At 47.3% G+C, this 27438-nt stretch overlaps 1 protein-coding gene across 3 annotated transcripts in view; it reads right to left on the bottom strand.

Moving 5' to 3' along the window:
• Window positions 1–1576: 1576 nt before the first annotated feature.
• KCNQ5 (potassium voltage-gated channel subfamily Q member 5) overlaps window positions 1577–27438 on the bottom strand; it is a gene marked incomplete at its 5' end in the record, with an annotated part of 571115 nt that continues 545253 nt past the window's right edge. For all 3 annotated transcript variants that reach the window (XM_081250514.1, XM_081250512.1, XM_081250513.1), the window contains 4 exons: window positions 1577–2516; window positions 4922–5048; window positions 7397–7528; window positions 23961–24069. In XM_081250514.1, coding sequence (XP_081106640.1) covers window positions 1674–2516; window positions 4922–5048; window positions 7397–7528; window positions 23961–24069 — 1211 coding nt within the window. In that variant the 3' untranslated portion in view covers window positions 1577–1673. The remainder of the gene's footprint in view (window positions 2517–4921; window positions 5049–7396; window positions 7529–23960; window positions 24070–27438) is intronic.

The following is a 27438-nucleotide window of genomic DNA, read 5'->3' on the forward strand; positions in this document are numbered from 1 at the left end:
TGCGGAGAGAGTTGGGAGGGACTGGGCGGGTGTCAGGGCATCTTCTGGCCTCTGGGTGGCCGGCGAGAGCCCTGCTTGGTCCTCCTGGCTGCTGGGAAAGTTTTCCTGGAGGCACTACCGTCACGGAAAAAACTCTTCCTTTTTAAGTCCTTCTGTGGTGAGAGTTTAACCAGTGTTCTCTCGCTTCTCCTGGCCCTTTGGGTGCCGTGACCTTGGCTGAAGTTCTGACGGTCTGGGCTAGCGAGGCTGGTTTCTAACAAGCGGTCAACTTTGCTTGCTTTCTGGTACATACGTTTCTCCTTTGGTGTCCCTTGGTGTTTTTGCTGCCAGGCTATATTATTAAGTGTTTTGATTCGCAGACCCTGCCAGTGTTACCGGACTTTGAACCATAAAACGTTTGTACCAGGAAACTGAGCCAGTAATTTCAGATTGGGGGCAACATTCTTGGGAAGAATAGAAAATGTGTGCTACAGTATAAAAAGTAAAGGATGTTTAGTTTTAGCCTTCCATATGCAAAATGTACTACCTAATAGCAAAAAACATTCAGGGCATATTAAAAAATAAATGCCTTTCAAAATTCTCTGCTTATATATAAGAATAAGGGATGTTTCGGTAGTTGAATTCCTTAGGAATATTCGTTTTCTAAAAAATCAAGTTCTTTTCTTTTGGGTTTGTTTCCCTCCCTCTCATGGCCCTGGAGGGGGAAGTCATTTTCTTGAGCTTCACTTGTTTCCCGGTGTCGTGTCTGGATTCTTTTCAAGCCTTTCCCATCCCCGTCTCACTCACACTTCTGCTCCCAGGAGCCTGCGTGTGTATCAGCCGTGGGAAGAGCCTCTCACACTTGCCTTTAGTGGAGAGCGCTGCAGGGCACACAGATCAGCCCTGCCCGGCCGGCTGTCCGCTTCTCAGGACTTGGTTTGCTTGTGTAGCAGCTGATGGAGCGAGCCATCAGGGAATACGTTTCCACTGAAGTCAAATGTGTCAGAGTCAGCCTATTTGCCCCACTGGCCTTGAATTTCATTGTTTGCACATTTTCTAACCGAAGAACATTCTCGTCATAAAGAACATGAAAATGACGTGCAAAGTTGCTGGCCACAGCGTTAAGTCACCAAAAGCACACGAATTGACATTCAAATGACATTAATAATAAAATGCCTGAATAGGAACGGGTTGACGAGTATGTCTTGGACAGGCAGCCGTGTCTGTGATGCCCCAACTCTGCTTTACTGGACACCCTATTAGCAGCTGATACTATGTTTACGTGTACGCACGTCATGGCCTAATTCTGAAACTGTATTCTGTGTTTTACCACAAAGCAGAAATGCCTGAAATTTGAAGGCGCTTACTCCCATCATTTCAAAAGACAGAGTCCAATCTTATAAATGACCTGACCTTGACATTTTCACACACACCACAGCACCAGCAGTGTTGATTTCTCAGGAGTTTTAACTCGAGGTACCTTCCTGAATGAGGGCTAATGTTGTCCTACCTGGGAAGTTCAGCCGTCCCCTGAACATGCACTGTCATGCAATTAAAAGGTAACGGGCTTGGAAACTGCCTTTCCTGCTCTTCCTGATTCTTGGGCATTCAGCTTTTGAGAAGGGCTTCCCGAAGAGTTCATGCAGCGACATGTATGGCTGAGAGCCTGCGGGGCAAGGGAAGCGAACGAGGCCTCATTTCAGCCTGGCGTGGGCCCGGCCGAGGGCCTCCGCAGCTCCCGCCACCGGGCCCGCGCTCCGAGATGATCGGGATCGTCCAGTCCTGAGACAGTCCGACGCCAGGGCGGGTTCCCGGGCCGGCGGCCCCGCGTCCAAGGCGTCCGACCCGGTCTCCTCCGGACCCGCCTCCTCATCAGTTATAAACAATTTGGATTCCCTCCATTTGGGGTAAAAATCTTGGCTGCCCCTGGAGCCGCTGGACTCGCTCCCCGACAGCGGCACGTCCAGGTCCTCCGCGGACCGGATCAGGTTCTGCACCGACGCCGACTTGCCCCGGTCCTGGGCCGCCGCGGGCCGGACGGACAGCAGGGCCGCGCCGTCCAGGTCGAGGCTCTGGCGCAGTGCACGCTCCTTGGCGGCCTCGAGGCGGGCGGAGACGTCGGGGAGGCCTTCGTGCGGGCCCGCGGGGCCGGGGACCAGGGCCCCCAGGGCGGGTAGCGGGGCCGGGATTTGCAGGGTGGCGGGAGCCGCTGGCCGGGCTGCGCCCACCCCCGCCGCCGCTGGACCGTCCCCCGGGCTTCCGGGCCCCTGGGCCGCCGTGGGGCTCAGCGCGTACAAGGTCTGCGCGCCCAGCTCGCCGGGCGCGAGGATGAGCTGCAGGCCCCGAGTCAGGCCCGCGCTGGCCGAGCGGGGCAGGCGGCCGCCGGGCGGGGCCAGGCTCTGATAGTCCGAGGTCTGCTGACAGTCGAAAGGCGGGGTCTGCAGGGGGGCCAGCGCGAGGGCCGACGCGGAGCCTTTCCGCAGGGCCTGCTGGTAGATGTCCAGCAGGCAGTCCAGCTTGGCCTCGATGGACTGGACCTGAAAGAGGGGAAAACGTACACTGTTGATAAGAATGTAGAAAGCAGTCCGGCTGTGCCTGCACAGTGAAGTCCGGAGAGGCGAGTCGTACGCAGTCCTGACTCGGCACCAGCTCAGGATGCCCCCTCCAGCCGTGAGGGCGGGAACGGAGGGCTCAGAGGCGGGACGCTCCGGCGTCCGTCCGCCTGGTCTCCACCGGCGCCCTTCTGCCTCCCCAGCCTTTAAAATTAATTTTCAGGGGCTTCCCTGGTGGCGCAGTGGTTAAGAATCCGCCTGCCAATGCAGGGGACACGGGTTCGAGCCCTGGTCCGGGAGGATCCCACATGCCACAGAGCAGCTAAGCCCGTGCGCCACAGCTACTGAGCCTGCGCTCTAGAGCCTGTGCTCCGCAACAAGAGAAGCCCCCGCTTGACACAACTAAAGCAAAGCCCACGCACAGCAATGAGGACCCAACACGAAGATAAAATAAAATAAATTATAAAAAGAATAAAATAAAATGGATGTTTCAAAAGCCATATAAGCGCTGTACAAAGCAACTTCCAGACCCTCCTCCCCGATCAGGTTGCCCTTCCTCAGCCTCTTCCCTGAAGACATTCTGGGACTTTACTGCTGCCTAGCAGGGAACTTATTCTGGAAGAAATCAAGACCCTAGATACTGGGACTTCCCTGACGGTCCAGTGGTTAAGACTCTGCGCTTCCACCGCAGGAGGCCCGGGTTCCATCCCTGGTCGGGGAACTAGATCCCACAAGCTGTGCGGTGCAGACAAAAAAAAAAAAAAAAAAAAAGACCCTAACTATCAACCTAGGTGATTCTTAATTTAAAAATAAAGGTATAAAATGCTTGGAATGTTTATATTAAATTGGGGGAGCATTTTGATTCCTAAAAACTGTCTTTGTATGAAACGATACACTCTCAGGGTCAACAAACATTCAGTGCACTACCATAGTTATTATGCTTTTTTTTTTGACATAAAAGACAATGAAAATAACCAAAACACAAATAAAAACTAGATCTTTGTTATTCTACTGTTGGAAATCTATAGTTGTTTGCAGTTCGAGTATTAATTGATGTGAGGAAATTTTCTATTTCTTATATGGAAATACAGGTGTTTTAGAGAAACACTGTCTATGCATAAAGAAAATTTATTTTATTTGCTCTTTCTTGATTTTATTCCTTTTAAAATCTATTACTCATTAAAATACATCCAACTGCCTATAATCAGTTTTGATTAAAAAAAAAATTCTGGCTACTTCACTCCTGTTAGAATGGCCGTCATCAAAAAGATAAGAGATAACAAATGCTGTTGTGGATGTGGAGAAAAGGGAGCCCTCCTGCACTGTTGGTGGGAATGTCAACGGGTGCAGCCACTGTGGGGAACAGTATGGAGGTTCCTCAGGTAATTAAAAATAGAGCTACCACATGATCCAGTAATTCCATTGTTGGGACTATACCCAGAGGAAACAAAAATTAACTCAAAAAGATGTCTGCACCCCCATGTTCACAGCCAAGACTCAGAGACAAGTGTCCATTGCAGATCAATGGATAAATAAGTTGTGGTGTGTGTATATATATATATACACAATGGAATATTACTCAGCCATAAAAAACAAGGAAATCCTGCTATTTGCAACAACAGGGATGGACCTTGAGGGCATAATGCTAAGTCAAATAGGTCAGGCAGAGAAACACGAATACTGTATGATCTCACTTATGTGGAATTTACGACAAAAAACAACCCCCTTCCCAAACACATAGAAAAAGGATCAGATTCATGGTGACTAGAGGCAGCGGGTAGAGGGAGGGGACCAGAGGCAGGTGGCCGGAAGGTACCAATTCCTAGTTATAGATAAACAAGTGCTGGGGGTGTGATGCACAAGGGGATGACTAGAGTTAATACTGCTGTGTGGTACCCAGGAAGGTGTTAACAGAGTAGATCCTAAGGGTTCTCATCACAAGGAAAACAAGTTTTTTTCTTTTTGTGCTTTCCTTTTTATTGTGTCTTATAGGTGCCTTTCCAATGTAAGGCCTTTTTTTTTTTTTTTTTGCGGTATGCGAGCCTCTCACTGTTGTGGCCTCTCCCGTTGTGGACGCACAGGCTCAGCGGCCATGGCTCACGGGCCCAGCTGCTCCACGGCATGTGGGATCTTCCCGGACTGGGGCACAAACCCGTGTCCCCTGCATCGGCAGGAGGACTCTCAACCACTGCGCCACCAGGGAAGCCCCTATTGTGTCTCTATGAGATGATGGAGGCTAACTAAGCTTACTGTGGTCATCATTCACAGTGTATGGAAGTCAGACCATTATGTTGTATGCCTTAAACTTATACAGGGATATGCGTCAATTATATCTCAATGAAACTGGAGAAAAATCTGGCTAAAAATTAAGCAGTTTAGTTGAGCTGTACCTGTTTTTCAACCTTGACCACTCGGCCAAGCATGCTGAGGTCATCTGTGGTCTCATGTTCTGCGGTTATTTTCTCTCTGCTCTTCTTATCTGATGTGATTTGCCCTTTTCCAAGAATTTGATCCACACTAGCAGAGAAAGAGATCTGATTATGAGTGCTGAAGGTGGACACTGCCCTAGGCTGGAAGGAAGGGTTTTGAGAAGAAAAATACAATTATCTCTATTTACGTAAGAGGAAATAAAAATGAACTTCTTCCAGTTGACGTGCTTATTTTCTTCACATGAAAATTACACGAGGTTAATTTTCTCATTATTCTAGTCCATGATGAAATCACTTATGGCTGATCTTCTGGAGGCAAAAATGTCCTAAACTACCAAGTAATTTGTCTGTTCCCACCCCTGACCAGGTGCTTCTTGAATTCAACCACTTAAAAATGACAAAATCATAATTATGACTATTTCATGTTAATAATAGAGCAGATTTTTCAATGACCATTTATCATACATCTGACATATGGAAGATAAGCAGATAAGAAAGCTGTAGTCTCCATCTCAGGATTTCTAGTTGGACAGTATACACACATCACATAAGCAAGAAACTCCAGATTAGTTCTGCAAATTCTGCAGCAGTTGAACTTTATAGAAACATTGGGAGGGAACTATACTCAATATTTTGCAATAACCTATAAGGGGAAGGAATCTGAAAAAAAATAGATATAAATGCATATATAACTGAATCACTTTGCTGTACACCTGAAACTAACACAACATTGTAAATCAACTATACTTCAATAAAAACAAAGAAACAAAAAAACCAGTTGAACAAACATATGTTAAATGAAAAAATCCTGTTTGTAATGTTATGGCATTCTCTCCAGGTCAATTGATTTCTGGAAATTATCAATTTAGTTTAAAGATATTTTACTTTCAAAAACATTAATTCCTTCACCCTCAGAAAAATAAAACTTTACCAGAAAACCATAAATAATCATAGGAATAAATAACAGGATCCTAATTTACATTTAACCTTTGTTTTAAACGATTAAATGGACGCTATTTATGTAAACTATTGCTACAATGCAGCATGAAATAAAATTTAAATTGCAGACTTTACAGTGTATTTTAACTAGTGACCCTATCACTATGAAGAAAAATAAAAGAAAACCAATTACATTTGTGATAAACAAACAAGCAAACAAAAACGTTGGGAGCCTTAGGTAGTTCTATGAAAGGACTTGGAAAACCTTGGCTACCTGGGCGGAGATTGTAACAGGATCACAGGTGATTTAAAACAATTTCTAAGGAGACCTAGTCAGCCTAAATTGGACTTACTTTCTTCCTTTTTGTGTGTTTTAGAACTGAATTATAAGGAATATTGACTCAACTTTCCAGTTTACTTTGTGTGCACAGGAGTACAGGCAGTCATGACATCTAATCTATTCAACTGCCGCTCTACAAGGACTGGGTCATTTGTTCATCTCTGGGTGCCCAGGGTGCCCGGCACACATTGCAGGTTCAATACTTACCTGCTGAATGAATGAACGAAAAAAACTGTGATTTCTGTAACTAATGTTATAGAAATCAACAGGTGTTTTACTAAGGGCCTAGTATAGGCCTCACCCTGGGCTAAGTGTGCTCTGGGCATAGACAAACAATGAAGACTCAGTCCTTGTGTTTTAAGAACTGTTCAGTCGAATGCTGGTAGTTTGGGCCTGATAGTGAAGCAAGACTGTTAAAAAAAATGAAACTGACTAAATATTTTGGCTTCAAGATGACACAATCAAACACGTTTGAAATAACATACTGAACTCATTTCTTTCAACCACTAGAGAAGATGCTCCCTGGAAAGACGGTGTGTATCTAGCCCCGTGCAGGACAGGCATGAAAGGACGGGCCCAGACTTGGTCCAGGGCCAGGGGGACAAACTTCCCACAGGGAAGCAGTATAAGAGCCAACCCCGCGTTTCCCAGTTTGACTCTCCGGCACAGTATTCCAAGGTGAGGAGTGCTTTTACTCCCTGCAGTGGACTCTACTCGCTTTAGGGGGTCAGAGGAGGGACAGGTCTGTCTTTGTGGGCTGGATGGTGGGTCAAGTTTAACGAAGGAGAAAGACTAGCTTTTCTCTGAAGGATGGTTAGGATTCAGGCGATAACGGAAACGACAGCTGTGCCCACCATTAACATTCCCCGAGCGCTCGGTGACCCTGCATTAACTCATTCAGTCCTCACCACGACCCTAGGCGGCCACTGCCAATACCCCATTTTCACAGGTGAGACACTGAGACACTGTCGATACGTTGAGGCTTTTAATGTCCGATTTACATTTAAATAAAATCTGTTTCAACGCAAAAGTCCAGCTGTTCACTAAAAAAAGAGTTAGAAGCGTGGAATTCAAGAGTTTTCTCTACTAGGGAGACGTTCCTCCCGGACAGTTTCTGTGCCTGTTCCTGTAGAACAAGTAACCCCCGCGTTGCTCACCGTGTTTGCAGGCTTTTAATTCTGCACAGCATGTCCAGGTGACCAGCAGAATACTGTTCGATGACGTCTTTTACGTCATACGGGCGTAATGTTTCCTTAAACTTCCGTTTTGCAACGTGAAACTTCATAATTCTGTAAGAGGAACATACTGCATATGAATCTTCATAACTTCACTAAAACAAAGTCACCCAAATGGCTCACTAGTATATAGAAGAAACTCTGCGGGAGAAAACGTCACACATCAAATTATTTTAAGCTCCTGCAGAAATGCAACATGAAAGCCCGAGGTTACAGTGGACAATTTAAGAATATCTCCTGTGAGGCACAGCTTGAATGTAGAAAAACACACTAAAAAAGAGACTAAACGTTAATACTTAACTCTTGCACCTTTTTAATGTCCATTGAAACCCTGAATTAAAATCAAAGTCAAAATGCAATTCTACCTTTTCCATGTAACCCCAAGAAGTCCAAGATCAACACCTAGTGAATGCATCCCTATAAAAATATGAAAGTTGTTAAAATGGTCTTTTATGTAACTATATGCATTTCTGAGATGCAGATGTGCTACAAAACTCTCATTCTCTCTAGGGAAATGTACATTTGTATAGAAATTTATGAAAAATTTCATAAATTATTTCTGCAGAATACTGCTCAATTAGCTACCCAAGGGTTTTTTTTTTTTCCCAAACATAACACACTCATCAACTAAGCTGGATGTCTAAACTCTTCAGAGCCAGAGGTTTTATTTATTTATTTATTTATTTATTTATTTGGCCACACCAAGTGGCATATGGGATCTTATTTCCCCGACCAGGGATCAAACCCATGTCTGATGGAAGCATGGAGTCTTTTTTTTTTTTTTTTATGGTACGCGGGCCTCCCACTGTTGTGGCCCCTCCCGTTGCGGAGCACAGGCTCCGGACGCGCAGGCTAAGCAGCCATGGCTCACGGGCCCAGCCGCTCCGCGGTATGTGGGATCCTCCCAGACCGGGGCACGAACCCGTATCCCCTGCATCGGCAGGCGGACTCTCAACCACTGCGCCACCAGGGAAGCCCGAAGCATGGAGTCTTAACCACTGGACCTCCAGTGGTTAAAAAGACCAGAGGTCTTTTTAATTACAATGTCTCCCCCAACATGGACTCCGTGTTTTAAAACAATATTTCGTCAATAAATGTCATGATGTCATGAACAGCTAAGCTGCTTAAGATAACCAGTTACTGCAATAACTTGATATAATTCCTGGGGAAAGCAAAGAAGCACAGCATTTTAATGAATCTGTGCAGCCTTACTGCCGGTAAATGTTAAACTTGTTGGTGTTTATTCAACTATTAATTGGCTCAGAGACTCTTATTATCACGCTCATGGGTCCCAGGCTGCAGATCAGTCAACTAGGCTCTATGAACCAAAATTTATTGTTCCTTGGAGGAAAGGGGGAAGATTAGGGACAAATGTAGCGTTTAAGTGGAAAATTACCTATCTAAGTTATAGCTGATTGCAACAAACCCAAACTGTTTTATTGGTTATAAAGCCCCAAACTCGATCCTGGAATTGTATTGTTAACTTCAAACTGATTGTCTCCTAATCAGCCCTGAATCATTTGTCTTTAATATTCTTTTTTCTTTTTTTCGGTACGCGGGCCTCTCACTGTTGTGGCCTCTCCCGTTGCGGAGCACAGGCTCCGGACGCGCAGGCTCAGCGGCCTTGGCTCACGGGCCTAGCCGCTCCGCGGCATGTGGGATCTTCCCGGACCGGGGCACGCACCCGTGTCCCCTGCATCGGCAGGCGGACTCTCAACCACTGCGCCACCAGGGAAGCCCTGTCCTTAATATTCTTACCCCCTTTCTCTACCACATGGTTTTCCCGGGCCCAGCGGGTGAGCATCACGTTCCCTAGCACATCCTGCAAGGCCGTGGGTGGCGTGGCGTCTGCCCACCCCTCTCACCTCATCCTCGTCCACTTGCTCCTTGGAACTCGAGGACTTTCCTCGTCTTCCTGAAATCCTACAGGATACTTAAGACTCAGTTCTAACGTCGCTTTTTTAATGGAAATTTCTGCGATTCTCTCCAAGCAGTTAGTCACTTGTCTATTAACCTTCGTTTTAGTAACTAACATGCCACACTGTGATTACTTGCTTATATACGGCCTCCACCAGGCTGTAGGAGGTCCTTGACTGCAGGGCTGTCTCTGACTGTCTGGAGGCTCCGCCTGGCCAGGGAAGGGGGTGACGGGCGGAGGCAGCAACCCCCTTCTCCCCAGACGTTCGTCCATCTCCACCTGCTCTTCTGCCTGCAGCCCCACGCCAGCCCTTCCAGATTCTCTCGTCAGCAAAGTGCTCATTTCTCAGAGGTCTGTCTTGGCACGCTACCCAAAATGCTAACTGTTCCAGGTTCAGCTCAAGCACGGACCTCTCGAGGAGATTCACTGAGGTCAGAAGCTCTGTTTTTCATCCCAGCAGCTCATAAGATCCCTGGCAAGGATCGGCCATTCAGTACACGCTCGCTGAAGAAACGGATGAGGACCAGCTCCTCTTTGGTCGCCCAAAGCTGTTTATGCTGTTCTGTGCCAAGGCAGACTCCTGACACCTTCTGAACGGAACAGATCTGAGTTCCTTGAGGCGCATTTCAGGGAGACCGTAAGACTCTGACTCTCTTTCGTGAATACCAAAAACTTTCTAAAGTAAAACAAATTTGTGTATTCATGAATAATTAGGACCCTGCCTGACTCAGAAAAGATTCCTTTAAATAAAGATGCTTCTGAAAACCACGAAAATATAATATTCTTTTCCCTCAAATTACTAACGTAATTAGGATTTCACAGAACAACTAAATCACAAATTATAAGATATCATTATGAGGAATTAAGGAGAAAGGAAAAAACATTGAAAGTCAAGGAATAAATGACACCATAAGCCAGCAAGTACCAAATGTAAAGAGAGTGCTGACAGCAAAATGAAACTGTCCAAGGTGAGGAGGGGAGGGCCTGGTGGGAGAGTAGTTCAGTTGCTGAACGAGTTTTATATATCACAGGACCATCAAGAACACAGGGATGAACACATGTGGTTAAAGTCTAAACAGAGTATAACCTCAGTTTTCTGTTCCTAAGAGACTGCTGTAGATGCTTCCAAAACTCCTGCGTGCCAGGCCTGCTCCAGGAGGGCGAGGATGGGAGGCGTGCTCCCTGCCCATCTTGGCCACTGTCTGATGACCCTTCTGAGCCAAGACCCCGGTCATCAGGGCCGGGCGATTCGAGATGTTCATACCATCCAGTCACCTCTGCTTCCCTCCCTCCACCCAATCCCCTCGCCTTTCCAGGGACTGCACTCGGTTTTCGTGGTTGAAATCAGAAGGTAGAGAGCAGAAGATCTGGGAGACTAAGCTAAGCCCCCTCACTTCCCCGGTCCCGCTGGACGTCTACAATGGCTTCTGTCTCTGCCCACAACGAGCTTGACCCGAGTGCTCAGGGTCCATGTCCTGGACACGGAGCTGGACGGTGGGAAGTGAAGGCCTCGTCCTCCCACCCCACCCCGCCGCCTCCTATGGGGTGGGTCTCCCATCGCTGAGCCCTTGCTGAATGGCTGGCCCTGCCCTGAGCCCTTTGCCTCCATTATGTCAACGTGAAGCCCTAAGAGTTTTCCACCTTTGATATTTGGGTCTAGCGAGGGCTCTGGAGGTCGGGTAACCTGTCCAAGGTCACACAGCTAGTACGAGGCTGGTGTTGCTGATACCCCCACTAAGCTCGCACCACAGGGCAGGTCTTGGGCAGGCACACTTGTAAAGGTTCAGGGGAATGTGCAGCTGTCCACTGAGCTCCTCCCGCCTCCTCTGTGTGCCCTCTGATCCTCACACAAGTAAACCCGAGGCCACGTTAGTCTATTCACCTCACCGCCAGCCCTGTCCTCCCGGGGGGTCCAGTGCACTCTGCCCTTGAACTGGCCCCCTTCCTTCTCCCCAAGGCCCCTCCCAAGAATCAGGCCTGGGCCCATGTGGGTTCCCCACCCCTCAATAATTGTAAAGTTTCCCCTTTTGTCGCAAAGTCTAGGTGTCCTCTGCTTACTTTACCCAAGTTGTAGGATATACACATTGGTCTCATTGGTCATTGGTTTGCTTTACTGTGTACGTTTCCCAGCCACCAGCTGCCCACGACGCACTTAGCTTCTGCAAAGTGGAGTCAGTAGGCCGTTTTCTGCTTATTTGCAGGAAGAAATGAAGCCCAGAGTTCAATAATTCTAGATTTCAGGAAAGACATGAAGGTGATGACAACCGAGGAAACTGTCCAAAGTGGCTATTAGACTATGAATTTGAAAGGCCTTTTAATTCTTCGATTTTTTTTTTCTCTCCCAGACCATTCCATGTCAGGTACTAAGCCTTCTGACTATGCGGTGAAGGGAAAAGGTGAGAGCTGGGGTTGGAGACCCCCGAGTTGGGAGGAAGCTTGGTTCACACAGGCAATCCTGAATGCTATGTATCTCTGCCCTCCTAACGCAGCTGGATGTAAATCAGAGGGACCCAAAGTCTAGACAAGGGGTGGAAAGTTCTTTCTGTGAAGGGCCAGGCTGTAGGTCACATGATCTCTGCTGAAGCCACCCACGTCTGCACTGTAGCATGAGAGCAGCCACAAGCAGTACGTACACAAGAGAACGTAGATGTGCTCCAGTAAAACTTTATTTACAAACACGGCATTGGGTTGGCTTTGGCTCCACCCTGTGGTTTGCTGACCTCTGGTGTAGACACAAGGAAATGCCTTGAGGCCAGGCAGAAAAAGAGGCCGAAAACTTTAATGGACGTTTATAAAAGAAGTTTAATATGATCTATGTATTGCCTGGTAGAAAGGAGTGTTTGGGCAAATCATTCCGGAGTAAAATTCAGACCTTTAGAGTACATTTAGTGATTAAAATGACAACACTGCCAGGCGGCACTTGGCAGTATAGCCTGTGAGATGGGGACTCTTGTCAGCCCCAATCTGCAGATAAGGAAACTGAGGCCAAGAACGGTTAAGTAAGTCGCCTGAGGTTAAACAGCTGGTAAGCGTGGGGTCTGAGCCAGTGTGGCTCCAGTGCTGAGCTCTTAATCACAATGTTTACTATTGTCTTAATGTTAAGATGTTAATATTTTAACACAAAATAACCGCACGGAAGAGATACTTTGGTATGAAAGGGCTCTTATTGCTCGCACAGCTGGCACACAGTGAATGGCTTGTTCTTACTGGTGCTGTTGGAAGGGCCTTCGGAGGAGGACAGAAGGCGGGGCACTAGGTTGCACTCTCACTGTCTTTTCCTCATGAGGGCAAACTGCACCCCTGGAGCTAATACAGCAGCAAAGGGCAAAAGACCCTGAAGCCAGCCTCCTCCGATGCTGCGGGTACCTAAGAGGCTAGGAATCCCGGAGGAGACCTACGCTCGAAACAGACATGCTCCGCTGTGACCGCTAGAGGGGGCCAGAGATTCGCCACAAACCTCAACTGGCAACTGGCTTGAAACGGAAGAAATCTGCTCAAGCAATTCTCTGAGCACGAAGAAATAACCAAAGCGAAGTTAAACCCCGGGTGGAATATAGGCTATATATACACACAACACATGTGCACTTATAAGGAAGTGTAGGTGCATTTGTTGTGCTGCCACTAGTTACAGAATCTCGCAAAAGTCTTGTCCCAGGCCTCTGAGTCAGGGTAGAAACCACCCCCTGCATACGAATATGCAGAGATAAGAACGACTAGAAAACAGAAGTGGCGGTGACTGTGCCACCACCAGACAGATGCACGGGCGGCCGACAGCCAGACCTCGTGCGGGCGGAGGGCTCAGCCGACTGAACCAGGGAGGCAGCTTGATGGGCTCTACGTAAAGGCAGCAGAGTCCCCAAGCCCCCGCTGCCCCCTTGCCATCAGCCAGGGAGCCTAAAGCACGCCGATGCCTGGCTCCCACCTCCAGAAACGTCATTTAATTGATCCAGAGGCTTTATAAACCTCGTCGGGTGATTGGAACCTGCAGCCCAGGTTGAGAACGACCAACAGGCGGTGGGGCTGGGGTGGGACTGGGCTGGGTTAGGACGGCCTCCACACGAAAGCGTGACGGCGGGTCTGTGTCGTCTTCCGAGTCACACAAATCGTGCCCATGAGGCAGCGCGTCCGTGTGCCTGGGTGTCAGACCCCCAGTCACACACCCCGTGCTTCCTGCCTCCGCTTCTGGAGTAAGACCCGAAGTTCCACGCAAAAGCTAGCTAACAAGTCCCATTAGATTCTCAAGGAAGCAAGTGCCAGGTGACGGGTCCATTCATTCTTTCAATAAATAGTCATCGAGCTCCTACCACGGTGTGTGTGTGGGCCCTGGCTGTGCTGCGAAGGAGCTGAAGAAGCCTCCAGGGACCATGTGGTCCCCGTCCGTCCCTCTGCGGCGTCCTGGTGGGAGGAACAGTCCCCTCGCCAGGAGCTCTAAAGCCCATGTGCCCAGAGCCTGGGGCCCTGGACGAGCTCAGGGTGGTTGCTTCCCTGCGTGATGCTGGAAAGCGGGACCGAATCAGCCACTCGTCACACATTCACTGAGCACCTACGATGTGCCAGCCTCCGTGCTGGAGGCCGGGGATTGGTCAGGAGGGCAGGCAGACAAGCAGGAGAGGAGTGTGTACCCCAGACTTCTCCCGCATGCATCCCCATCTCTGGGGAGAGAGGATCAAATTCCTCAGGGCTCAGAAATGGCCGCCTGATGTCCCAGACCTCATGTTTTTGGTGTGGATGCGCCCCACTTCATATCGGTGCGTCCTGTCCGTCACCTCTACTGATGAGCGTTCCATACCCACCTCTTTCGCTGTTCAGCAAATTCAATCCCCTGATTCTGACTCCCCAGGAGAGATACAGCATCTGTCCGCCTGAAAAGGAGGGGCCCGGGGCTCGTCCTGCAAGTGACCCAGGGCCTCTGGTCGTTGACTCCCTCCCGAGGTAACCCTCTCGAGCCTTTTACAGTCCAGTCAAGGGGTGGTGCTGATCACGGGGCAGATTCGGCAGCCAACTAGGCTTAGAACTTGATAATGTGGGTCACCACCGAAGGCGTGTGGATCACTAGTTGGATGATTCATTAATGTTATTTTCCTGTTAATACATAATCATGGGCTTCCCTGGTGGCGCAGTGGTTGAGAATCTGCCTGCCAGTGCAGGGGACACAGGTTCGAGCTCTGGTCTGGGAAGATCCCATATGCCGCAGAGCAACTGGGCCCGTGAGCCACAACTACTGAGCCTGCGCATCTGGAGCCTGTGCTCCGCAACAAGAGAGGGCGCGATAGTGAGAGGCCCGCGCACCGTGATGAAGAGTGGCCCCCGCTCGCCGCAACTAGAGAAAGCCCTCGCACAGAAACGAAGATCCAACACAGCCAAAAATAAATAAACTGATTAATAAATGAAAGCTGAGCTGATGTCCTTCTTAAAAAAAATACATAATCATGACTCGGTAATACAGGTCTGCATTTGTGTATATGGTATCTAGACTTTGACACTCTTCGAAACTAGTTATAGAATCGCATACCAAGACTCCTTTACCATCCTGTCATCTCAGACTGGGCTACTAGCCAGCAACTAAGGAACCCCAGGGCTGCCTGGATGCACTGGCCAGTCTCATTTTCTTGCTTTCAGCTCTTGATAGAGACGTAAATTAGCCCCACTGTATACAATCTACCAGATGTCGTCACTAAAGGGGCAGGCAGATACCTCCCTTGGCTGACTTAGGGGTCAGGAAAGTTCTGTGGTCACATTGTTCCCATCACTGGGAGTAGGGTTTTTCTTCTAATGCTTAATATTGTTTTATATTCAGGAGTAATAAGTTCTTCTGTTCATTCTGTTTGGTCTTCTTTTAAAGAGATAAGAGTAGTAAAATGCAAGTAAGAACTGGATACAAGCAAGTCTACAAATGGGTAACTTTCCTTCCTAGGATTTTTGTGAGCACTAACACGGTAACTACATTTGGGCATTTTATTTTCCTAGGAGTATAAAATCCTGTGTAAATTTTAAAGTGTGAAACAAATAAGTAAATAAACAAAGTGCCCATACATGCTGATTGCTCTTGAATAGTTTTCATCTCAGCAATGAATAGGAGATTCAGTTAATAAAAGGTTAAAAAGTGGATGCTGCAAAGTAAGTGTGTTTTCGGTGAACACACTGGTTTAATGCAGCCTCAGGGCAAAATGAGGTCACAAGCAATTATCTTCAAAACAGAAACAAACAAAAAGAATATTCCAGGGCTTCCCTGGTGGCGCAGTGGTTGGGAATCCGCCTGCTAATGCAGGGGACATGGGTTCGATCCTTGGTCTTGGAAGAGCCCATGTGCTGAGGAACAACTAAGCCTGGGAGCCACAACTACTGAGCCCACGTGCCACAACTACTGAGCCCGTGTGCCTAGAGCCCATGCTCTGCAACGAGAAGCCACCGCAACAAGAAGCCTGCGCACTGCAACCAAGAGTAGCCCCCGCTCGCCACAACTAGAGATAGCCTGAGCACAGGAACGAAGACCCGATGCAGCCAAAACTAACTAAATAAATTTATATATATAAAAAGAATATTCCAGGGAGTATATTAGCTGATTAAAAACATCTCATAAATGATCCATAAAATGTTCCCCAGCAGCGTCCTGTACTGTCATGTGTCACAGACTTGGCTGTCCAGAGTGACTACATAGCGACTTGCAAACAAAGACTCACCATCTCTGCTAAAACAGCAGAGACGCCATCAGCAAAGTTAGGGACTGGTGATGATTAAACAGCTTGCGGATTTAACAAAACCCACAGTGGCAAACATGTGCCACCTCTTCTCTGTTTGCGGGGAATTCTTGCCTGAAGGTTGAAGTGAGGTTTAAGAAGGAAGCAGAGCTGAAAACACATTTTAGAGGAGAACGTGCACGCCTCCTGGAGCAGGTGGAGCACAGGGCAAGAAAACCCGAAAACCTCGGCACTCGCGCCGGGCGACAGCAAGGCCCGCTTGGCCCACCCTCGGAAGCTGACAAGTCATCGGTGGCTCTGCGCTTGGCTGATCAGACCCGAGCGATTTTAGAAGAGTCGATGATGAGTCTTCGCTAGTTATAAAGAAATTCTTGACGCCTCACCTATGCTCCTATTAGCGTGAAAGATTCTCATAGGTAGTTTGAAAAAATGGCTTTACAACCTGGCCTCAACTTTTTTTTTTTTTTTTAATTTATTTATTATGTTTGGCTGTGTTGGGTCTTCATTTCTGCGCGAGGGCTTTCTCTAGTGGCGGCGAGCGGGGGCCACTCTTCATCGCGGTGCACGGGTCTCTCACTGTTGTGGCCTCTCCCGTTGCGGAGCACAGGCTCTGAACGCGCAGGCTCAGTAGTTGTGGCTCACGGGCCCAGTTGCTCCGCGGCATGTGGGATCTTCCCAGACCAGAGCTCGAACCCGTGTCCCCTGCACTGGCAGGCAGATTCTCAACCACTGCGCCACCAGGGAAGCCCCTTGGCTTCAACCTTTTTTGCCTCTACTGAGTTTTCCTCCAAAGCTCCCGGTGACTTCCTTGGTGCCGCTTCCCAGGGACCTCCTGGAAAGGAGTAGGTCCCCTGTCTCTTCTGACCTCCAGCAGCCTTTCATACGGTGGACCCGCCTTCCGCTCCCAACGCTGCGCCGGGCCGTCCTCCGCCCCGTCTCCTGGTCCCTCTGCCTGGCTGCCCCGGGTCCCTCTGGATCAGCACCTTCTCTCTTCCGCGGCTCCTCACGGTCCCTGAGCAGGAGATTCTGTGAGGACCACTGTCTCTCTTGCCTCCACGCTCTCCAGGGGACGCTTCTGGAAACCATCCACGTCTGCGCTGACGACCACCAAGGCTGTCCTGCTCCAGGCGTCTCTCCTGGGCTTCAGATGCAGGGCTCCACCTGCCTGCTGGGCGGCGCCTCCAATGGCACTCGCAGCACTGCGCCGTCTCCACCCTCCCCCCCGCCCCCCGCCCCCCGCCCCCAGCCCGGGCGCCCGTCTCACCCTCGACTCCTCCGCTCCATCCTCGCCAACCACTAAAGTCCAAACCCTGCTACTGTTTCCGTCGGAAGAGCGCCGGCGTCCCCCCAGCTTCCCTTCACCGTGACTGCGTGGCCCCGGCGCCCGCAGATCCAGGGCTTGTGACAACGAGTGTCCCCTCTTCCCAGCCCGCTCCGCGCTGCAGTCAGAGTCACCGTCCTGAGTGCGGGAGCGCAGCGCCGGCCTGCGGCGGGGGAACTTCGCACGTGCGCCCTCTGGCTCTCCGGCCTGGCGCCGGCGCCCCTCGGCCTGGCCTCTCCTCCCCCGTCCCCTCCCGGCCCCCTGGCTCTTGGTCACTGCAGCCGCCTAGACACACACGCGGGGCCCGCACGACGGCCCCTCCCGGCTCCAAGCAGGGGCCGCCTCCTCCTTACTGTTTGCCCCTGTGCCCAGCGCACGGGAGAAGTGATACATCTTGTTTCAGTGCAGGATCCGACCCCCTGGGAGGGTCTTTAAAGGGCGTCCTGAGGCCCGTGTGGATGGGGGCGGCAGAGGAGAGTCACACCCACCTCTCAGGCCCACTGGACTTCGTGGGATGGCCTTGCGCGGCAGCGAGTCACCCACAGGGGCTATGGGGACGCTGCCTTGTGCTGCCTCCAGCCCCTAATGGCGGCGGTGCTCTGGGCGAGTCCTCAGCGCAGGGCCTGGTGAGGAGGAAACTGCCAGGGGAAACAGCGGGCGCTTCCTGGGGGAGGGGGTGGGTGCAGGCAGGCAGGCGCCCCCAGGTGCGAAAAAGGAGCGCTCCTTTCACGTGGGCCGCGCCGGCAGGGGGAGCTCAGAGAGGAAGGGTCTGGCCTGAGCGGAGGGTGGGCAGGAGGGGGCCCAGCGCCCTGGGTTCCCACGCTGCCCGGCACTCGGTGCTTTGAGCACGGTAACCCGTGAAATCCTCACCGCAGCAAAGGTCAGCACCATCCCCGTCCCCACGTCACGATGAGGAAACACCACAGAGAGGCGATGTGAGTTGCCCCAGGTCGCACAGCGGCACGTTGGGTTTCTTGGACCACCTTCCTGAGCAGCCCTGGGGGGCGGGGGGGGCAGGAAAAACTAGCCAGTGAGGCCTCGTAAAGTCAGGCTGCAGCTTCAAGGAAGGACTGGGAGTCTGGGGTTAGCAGGTGCAAACTGTTACCTATAGAATGGATAAACAACAGGTCCTAGGTCCTACTGTAGAGCACAGGGAACTATATGCAGTATCCTGTGATAAACCACAGTGGAAAAGAATATGAAAAAGAATACAGATATGTGTATAACTGAGTCACTGTGCTGTACAACAGAAATTAACACAACATTGTAAATCAACTATACTTCAAAAAAAAGAAAAAGAACATTAGACAATGAGATTCTCTGAGTTTTCACCCCAGACCTCATTTATTCATCCGATTCCCTGGAAGGCTGGGTCTGCCCAGGGGTGCGGAGATGACAACGCAGGGCTACCAGGAGATGTAAGGAACAGGATACACCCCGCAGCTTCTGGGCCAGCTCTCCTACACATACTGAGTAATCTCCACCGCCTGGTTTCGGTTCTCCTCACAAGGAGAACGGGTTGCGCCGTATTCTGATTCAGTTCTTGCCGACTGACAGAAAACACAGTTATGTTGAGAGCCACTGTTGCTGAGGATCTCGTAAGGAGCGGCCCTGACCCTAGATGTAGTGATTCTAGGAAAAAATACCTGTGAGAAGCAGGCGAGCTTCACCCACAAGGTTCCCACTGACCAAGCTGTTTCCCCAGCTGCCCAGGCACACAGCCCTCGCGTGCTGTCCTGCTGTGCACAGCTGAGAATTTATCCAGCCCTTGCTGTGCGGTGGGAAAACAAATACAAACATCTCTTTTGTATTTTAAAAAATGATTATTCCAAGACCCTTTTTATAAATGTAGAGTTGTATTGACTATGACCTTTAAAATTTATTATTTCGAATACATGAGCATATCTTAATTTTTGCGTGAAAATTTGCCCAAGACTCACACTTATGTAGTGTTTCCACAGTGCCAAGTGCAAGCTTGAAAGGCAAGCCAGTCAACCTCTTCAGATATTCCCGGATGTCTGATATTGCGAAGGATTATCCGGGTAACTGATGGGCTTATTTTTAATCTGAAAATTTTGATATTGTGCCTGGGAAAATATTTTTTGAACAGTGATAGAAAAATTGGTGTCTTGCCATGTGTTATGGGCTGAATTGTGTCCCCCCCAAATTCATAGGTTGAAGCCCCAGGACCTCAGAATGTTACTGGCTTTGGAGATGGGGCCTTCAAAGAGGAGAATAAGTTAATATGAGATGTTAGCACAGACCCTACCCCACTCTGACTGCTGTCTTTATAAGAAGGGACATTTGGACATAGACACATACAGAGGAAAGACGACGTGAGGACACAGTGAGAAGGTGGCTGTCTGCAGGCCGAGGAGAGAGGCCTCAGAAGGAACCAGCCCTGTGAACACCTTGATCTTCGACTTTGAGCCTCCAGAACTGTGAGCAAATAAACCTTTGGTGGTTGAGGTTAAACCAGTTGGTGGTATTTTGTTATGGCAGCCCGAGCAAGTGAATACACCGTAATACAGGGGACCCTGGAACAACACGGGTTTGAACTGCTTGGGTCGGTTTATATGTGCATTTTTTTCAATAAATATATTGGAAAAATTGTTGGAGATTTGTGACAATTTGAAAAGAGAAACGAACTGTGTAGCTAGATATGCTGAAAAAATTAAGAAATAGTTAGGTATGTCATACATAAAATATATGTAGATACTAGTTGATCTTTACCTAAGCATGAGTGATATTTAATATAAAATTAATAAGGTGTTAGTTTTCTTACTGTTTTATGACTTTACTTTCAAAGAATTTCATTACTGTACAGCATGCCTCTCTCTCCCTTATAATGGGAGAAACTGCATATCAGCCTATCATCACAGGGAAGTGGTTTTTTAAAAAATCTAACACTGTTTCAATACTGTATTATGGATGTAACTGTGATACTGTGTGCAATAAAATTTTTAATAACAATTCATTCATTACTGTACAAGCTAAGCTACCATGAAGCAATCATACTGCTGCTTCTTTGTTATCAGTGCATGAATCGTTATACCTGTAAATAAATGTGTACTTCTTTTTCACGTTATCTTTTCATTTTTGATGTCTAGTGTTAGTAACACATATAACATCTATAGCGTTTTGTATCGTATAAGACAATTTTGATGTAGGTACTGATAGATGATTCATCTTGTGAGCATACTTCTGTATCAGTAAACACAGTACAATACTGTAAATATATTTTCTCTTCCTTGTGATTTTCTTAATAACATTTTCTTTTCTCTAGCTTAATTTTTGGTAAGAATACAGTAGATACTACATATAACATACAAAATATGTGTTAATTGACTGTTTATGTTATCGGGAAGCCTCTGGTCAACAGTAGGCTATTGGTAGTTATGTTTGGGGGAGTCATAAGTTACATGCAGATTTTCTACTGCATGGAGGGTCGGGGCCCCTAACTCCTGCACTGGTCAAGGGTCAACTGTATAGTGGGAGTTCGGTGTGTAGAATTTTCAAGAGTTTATCAGTTTGCTTGTCAATCTGTTTACTTCCCTGCTAATTTCATCCTTCTATTTAGAAATTAATTTGTATGAGTGGATAAAAAGAAATTTAACATTGTTTGAATTAAATCATTAACAAGACAGATAGGACTCTTGTTAAAAATAAGTTCAATTTTCACCCCCAGAGATGAGTTTGAAAACACATTTTCAACAACTTCACGCACTCCAACTAAATAATATTTTGAAAAAAATCTGTGGTAATCCTGGAGGAACTATACAAAACTAAGTATTCTTCTGTCTTTTAAGGCATAGTTTGGAAATATCTAAGAATAGCTGTTGTTCACTACTATAAAAAGTGATGTAATCCATTAAAAAAACAAGTCTCGGTGAATTTGGGGAATAGAATCCAGATGAATTCAGAGAATGACCTTAATCATCTCATTGCCTGAGAATATTTATTCTCAAAAACAACTAGAAAATGTCAGATGCTGAATAAATATTAATAACTGAAAATAAGAATCCCTACTTTGCTCTTGTGAATGTAATCATATTATTTTCCAAGCTGTCATCGCATACATATTTTCTGTTACACATTTGAATTTTAATTTGTCTCTTAGGAGAAAACTATTATTATTGTTAGCACTACTGGAAGACAAAAGGCATGTTCAGGTAGTCATATTAAATAATCAAACAACCAAAAGAGAACGAGGAAAATGCCAAAAACAAAGTCGCCGTTTTAGAGTTAAGGAATAGATGGTTCGAACTTGCCATCAGTAACATCCACAGAAAATCCTGTTTAAGGTGCGCTGTGAGTGGTGGGCATGTTCTGGCAAAAGCACTCTAGTCAATTGGTGTTCAGTTTGTTATGTAATTAAACTCATGAAAAGGACACTTTTGCATATGATTTAGGGACTTATACCTGCAAAGCCTTTTCAGAAGTGCTAACTGTGGTGGTTGGTCCTTTAATTTTTAGAAATTAAGTTCTATCATGAGTCAAAGATTTCCAATTAAGTTATTAACTACTGAGTATAGCTATTATGTTTTTATAGAATCCAACAATTTTAAATGAAACTTAGAAGTGATTAAAAAAAAAAACGCACCAAGAAGAATCGGGATACAGGGAAGAAAAACAGCCCATCAAGAGTTATGAAGTAGCAAGCAGAAAGCTTCCAAAATCCACAAAAAGGAGAGACGTGTAAATAATAAAGTTCCTGTCAAAAATAAGAACCAAGAAAGAATTCTGAAGAGCAAGGGAATTCTGCAAGGGACTTTACAAAAATCAGTCAAGTTTCCAGAGGAAGGGGTAATAACAAAGCAAATCGCAAGCTGCTGCTCAAGTGCTGAGCTGGCAAAATAAACCTATTTCATTTTCTTTTTTGCAGCTCAGGATTCTTTGTTGTGAGGCAAAAGCAGAAAGCTTCAGAAGGTCTCGGGAAATGACACAAATTGGGTTAAGTATGACTTTTAGGAAACTTAATCTGGTCCCTTAGATAAGATTTTACTGTACTTGCTGCAAATTAGACCAGGGGTCTCTGCTGGCTGTAAGGAACGGATGGAAAGAATGTCGAGGTCACTTTTGGGCCAGCAATGCCCCATAGAGCTTCCTGCCATGATGGAAACGTACTATGTCTTCTCTGCCCAACACAGAAGTCACTGGCTATGCGTGGCCACTGAGCACTTTAAATGTGGCCGTACCATTGATGAACTGAACTTTACATTTTATTCCATTTTAATTAATTCAAATTTGAATCGCCTGGTGTGACCAGTGGCTACAGTGTTGGACAGAGCAGCACAGATCCTTTCCATCCCTTTAACTGAAGGCTGTAGACCTTATTTCACTATGTATCCTTGGGTTTTCTGGGATTAAATATTACCCAAGGCTTCTGGGATCCCCCGGGGCAGGGCGATCATATCATTGTCCAAACTGGGAGACTTTGAGAAAGACGTGGAGTGTCAGTAACAGTCATGATGAGACAAGAGGCCCAAGACACACGGGACGGGACGGTCCCCCATCCACAGGGTTGTTGCTCGCAGGTTCAGAGGGAAGTAACTAGGCTTGACTTTACTTCTGTTTAGCGGGCTGCTACAGATAATGTTTAAGTACCTCTGGGCACACATTTTCATCATATCATGATTTTCTTTGCCCCCATAAACATTTACCAAAATCTTTATAACTCACCTCTACTCTCCCAGTGACCCCCGACCACAGAGTACAGCAATGTCTAACAGGATGCTCAGACCAGAAGCACATAATCCATCATATTGATGTCTGAGCTTAGACTGAGTATCTGGGTTGCTAAACTGGGTTGGATGTTTTCAGCTTTCCTCAGGCTTTCTGGTAAGAGGCAGGAAAAGCCAAAAACAGCAGAGGCATATTTCTTTGCAGTCACTCTGCATCCCCTGACAGATACACGTTCTCCCAAAGGGATGACACTGGGCAGGCTGAACAGCCGCAGTTCATTTAGTACGGATCCTGGATTGTCTGGGGGAGTGGATCCTGGAAATACAAATACAAGTTGCTTGGGACCCTCTCAGTTTTCTGCCATCAGCAGAGGAAGTGTGTTACAGTCAGACTTTACAATTATATTTCAGCAGGACAGGAGCAACCCCCTGCGGAACACACAGGCTTCCCATGTTCAGAAGTCAACCTGCTTTGAAATAGCAAAGACGGACTCTTCTTCGACATGACATACAGAACATGGATTGAAGCACCGAGACGTACAAATAATTTAAAAAGTACAGTTGTATCTATACTCAGATGTCCTTAAAGCGACAAATTCACACAACAAGCCAATTCTCACATAATCTGTCCGGTATGGCCTGGCTTTTCAAATCCCACCCACCTTTTATAGCCCATCCCGTGTTGAACACAGTCAAGTTTTGTATTAAAAAAATATTTCAAAATGTAATAGGCATGTGGATGAATAGGAAAAGAGAAAGGAATTATTGCGGGAGATTTACCTGCAGGAAAGAGAATTCAGCAACGTAGTGATTCAGATAATCAGGGGGAGGTTTCAGAATCATTTTGTCAGAGGTTTTCACCAACCTGATCGCCCGAATGACAGTTTTCAGTGGTGGGGTGAGGTCCTCCACAGACACGTCACACTGGCATCCTTTGTCATCATACACGTCATCGGTGCCAAGCGCCGTGTCAGCTGCAAGAGAAAAGGGCCAGTTAGGTAGCAGCACAGTGGCAATTTAAAACTTGTTACCGAATTGGTCTCACGTAGGGATGGCGGGGAACTCACAGACTCGGCTTATAAATCAACACGTATAAGGTCGGCCAATTGTTTTTCCCAGTATTATTCTTTCTCCTTTTCCTACCACCTAACCGATTTCACATGGTTTGACGTGACTGCCTTTCTGAGCTGTTTTCCATGGGGAAATGGGACTGCTGACACACTTTCTTCCCGGTAGAGGTGATGGATTTGTGTCGATCCACTCACGCTCTTTTGCCCAGTTCTTTTGAAACTAACAGCCAGAGTTTAAATAACAGCTGTTTGGAGTTAGGAAAGCAGTTTTTGGACATTTAGTGAACTGGCCTGTATATATAGAGCTTGAAGCCCATGGCACTGACCCCAGTTGTCCCACGCCCTGAACGAGTGTGCTAAGCGTTCGGATCCAAGCACACGGACTCCCTGTCGGTTACTGGACGTGGGCAGCCCAGGACAGAGCTTGCTGATGATAGCACTGCCAAGGCCGAGGGCAGATTCTCAGACTGGATAAGAAAATCAGTTTCCCGTAAACCGAGCAAAATATCTTTCAGCTTAACCACAAAGTTTGACAAAAAGGCAGGGTTACAATAAACACCAAATTACTAAGAATTTATAAAATTAATAAGGCATAAGCATATCATTGCAGCTTGGTTTTCAGTAACAGAATATTGAAAGCAGGTTAAAATTCCTGTAACGAGGAAAAGGTTTAAATAAGTATTGGTAGGTTTATTTAATGGAATATTGAGAATCTGTGAAAAATGATGACTAATGACTGGAAAACTGTCACAATATATTATTAAAGAAACAATCTATATCTGGGATTAAGAATGATTTTATTTTTTTCTGCCTGGCTATATTTTCTAAAATCTCTGCAATGAACATGTATGATCCTGGTAATAAAGTAACAGAAGTGTACTCAGGAGAAAAGAGTTATGTAGCCTCCAAATACTACTTGAACCTCTTTATTTATTATTTTTATTTTTTATTTTGGCCGCACAGCTTGTGGGATCTCAGTTCCCTGCCGGAATCCTAACCACTAGGCCACCTGGGAGCTCCCCTATTTGAGCCCCTTTAAATGTTGACGTAACGAAGGGACTAAAACTGCTTTCTGTCTCCTGCCCTGATCAGTGATCATCTCCTACATCATAAAAGAAGGAGACTTTGCCATGGGCTGGCCTGGTTGGGTTACAGGTCCTGAAACGCTGTAGGAGGCCCATTCACGGAGCAGTGCTCACAACCGGGATGCAGTTCGTGCATTGCTCAATTCAATGAATCACTGTGTTTACTCAGTTGATGGTGTGCTGGGGTCAGGGGTGGTGTGGTGAAGAGATACAGATGGGTCTTCACAGCTCTCTGTCATGGTCCCTCTGGCCTTCTGGCCCCCAAGCCTCCTAAGTGGGTTCTCCAGAACCACCAACTCATAATAACAATCCTAAACAGCAACCACTCGCTGAAATGTATGCCCGGCGCTTAGACAAAGCTTCTGCACGTATTAGTTTTCTTATTTACAGCAACTGTACAGGTTGGTGATGCTATGCCTGGTTTTTAGATGCTGATATTGAGGCTTCGAGAAGGTAAGTATAATAATTAAACAGCATAAAAGTCAGGGTCCTTTTATCGTTGTGAGGTTAGTGGAAAACTTTTTCCGCAGGTAGGTGCTGTCCCAATAAGCACAAAAGTAAAGATAGTGAAACTACAATGTTCGCGTGGACTGTAAAGTGGAGCGGGGAACGTCCCAAACGGCGACAAGACGTTTTCTCCCTGCCCCCCTCCTGCACCCCAGTAAGACCTTCTGGCTCTCTGTCGCGGTTAGCATTAGGCTGGGCAGTGGATGGGAGACATTGTATCCAAAGCCATTTTATTAGGGACTTTCATTATACTACTTATAACTTGATTATTCAAGGCATAAATCAAGCTCTCAGTTTTTAAAAAAAGTTTTTTCTTTTTGTAAGTTTGGTCAGGGCAAACTAATAGGAAATACATCTTCGTTGCCATGTGTTGAAGCAAGGGCTGAGTTAGAGAATTTTTCCCCTTATTCCAAAACCAGAAAAATGGGGTAAATGCCATCTTTCTGTTTTGTAAGTATCTTGAGGTGTCCATATTCTTTCCAGTGAGGTTAATGACAATTAAATGTTCTTCTCGTGATTCCTAGAGGCTTAAAACCCGCGTGACCTCTGAGGCACCTGGGCGGGGCTGAGCTTCCAGCCACGGCTGGCTCTGTGCTCTGTGCTCTCTGCTTTCCGACCACACTGCTGGCCCTCTGCCCTGGCATTTGGAGAATGTGGGTCATGGGAACAGGAGCTCACGTGAGCACCAATCTGCAAAAACCCAGTCCTGAAGGGCTGCGTGCCAGCAGCGCGCAGTGCTCCCCAAGCTGGCATTGTGCTCCGCGGGGGTGAGCCTCTGTGGCTGGTGGGCCTGCCCTGTGCATGCCCCGTCTGTGCTGGGAAGAAAGGAAGCTGAAAATACAGCCCTCTGTCTCCCCCAAGCCACTCTGTCTCCTAGTAATTAGCTGTGTTCAAGATTTGCTTTCAAATACTTTGTTCCCCCAGGTTTTGGAAAACTCTATTCCATAGTTTTTGGAAAGAACCACTTGGACCTTACACGATAGAGAGGAGGTAAAGAGAAGATTCTGGAAACTTCTGCTACGTCCAAAGACTGTCTTCCTGTTCCCACTATAAATTTTGCCATCAAGATGCAGGTGTTTGAGAAAAAGGACAGGTAGTTTCTGGTTCTTTTTCTTTGTCACCTGCTCTTACAGATTAGATTTCTTGACGAAATGATTACAATGGTTTTCAACCTTGGCTGCATGTTAGAATGACACCTCAGTACTCAGGATGGGCTGGAACACAGGCCTCAGAGTGTTTATAAAAGCTCCCCAGAGGTGTCCATGTGCAGCCAAGAAGGACCACTGACTGGAAGTGGAAAATGGTGCCCCTGGTTTCCCCCAGCTGGAGCCGAGGCATGTGTGTGTGTGACTAGTCTGCCATCGGACTTGGGCTCATCCCCATGTTTCCCCTCGCATCACCAGTGTATTTTGCACAGTTTGAGACAATATAGGTGCTTCCCAAGACAACAGGAAATAATCACATCATAAAAAACAGAAAAAGAAATCCCTTACGAGCTGGTGACCTTGGAACAGGTTTCATCATCTTATTGTTCAGCCTGGAGACCTTGGCTTTCTGAATTCCAGCCACTGTTTTCCACCCCTCAGCCACCTGAGACCCGCTCTGCAGGCCGTAACCCTGTTCTCTTTCAACGGAGTCACTACTGTTCTTACACACAAGAGACTCACATATTCAGAGACAA

The sequence above is a fragment of the Mesoplodon bidens genome, assembly GCF_964165515.1.
Source record: "Mesoplodon bidens genome assembly, chromosome: 12".
In the NCBI taxonomy this organism is placed as follows: Eukaryota; Metazoa; Chordata; class Mammalia; order Artiodactyla; family Ziphiidae; genus Mesoplodon; species Mesoplodon bidens.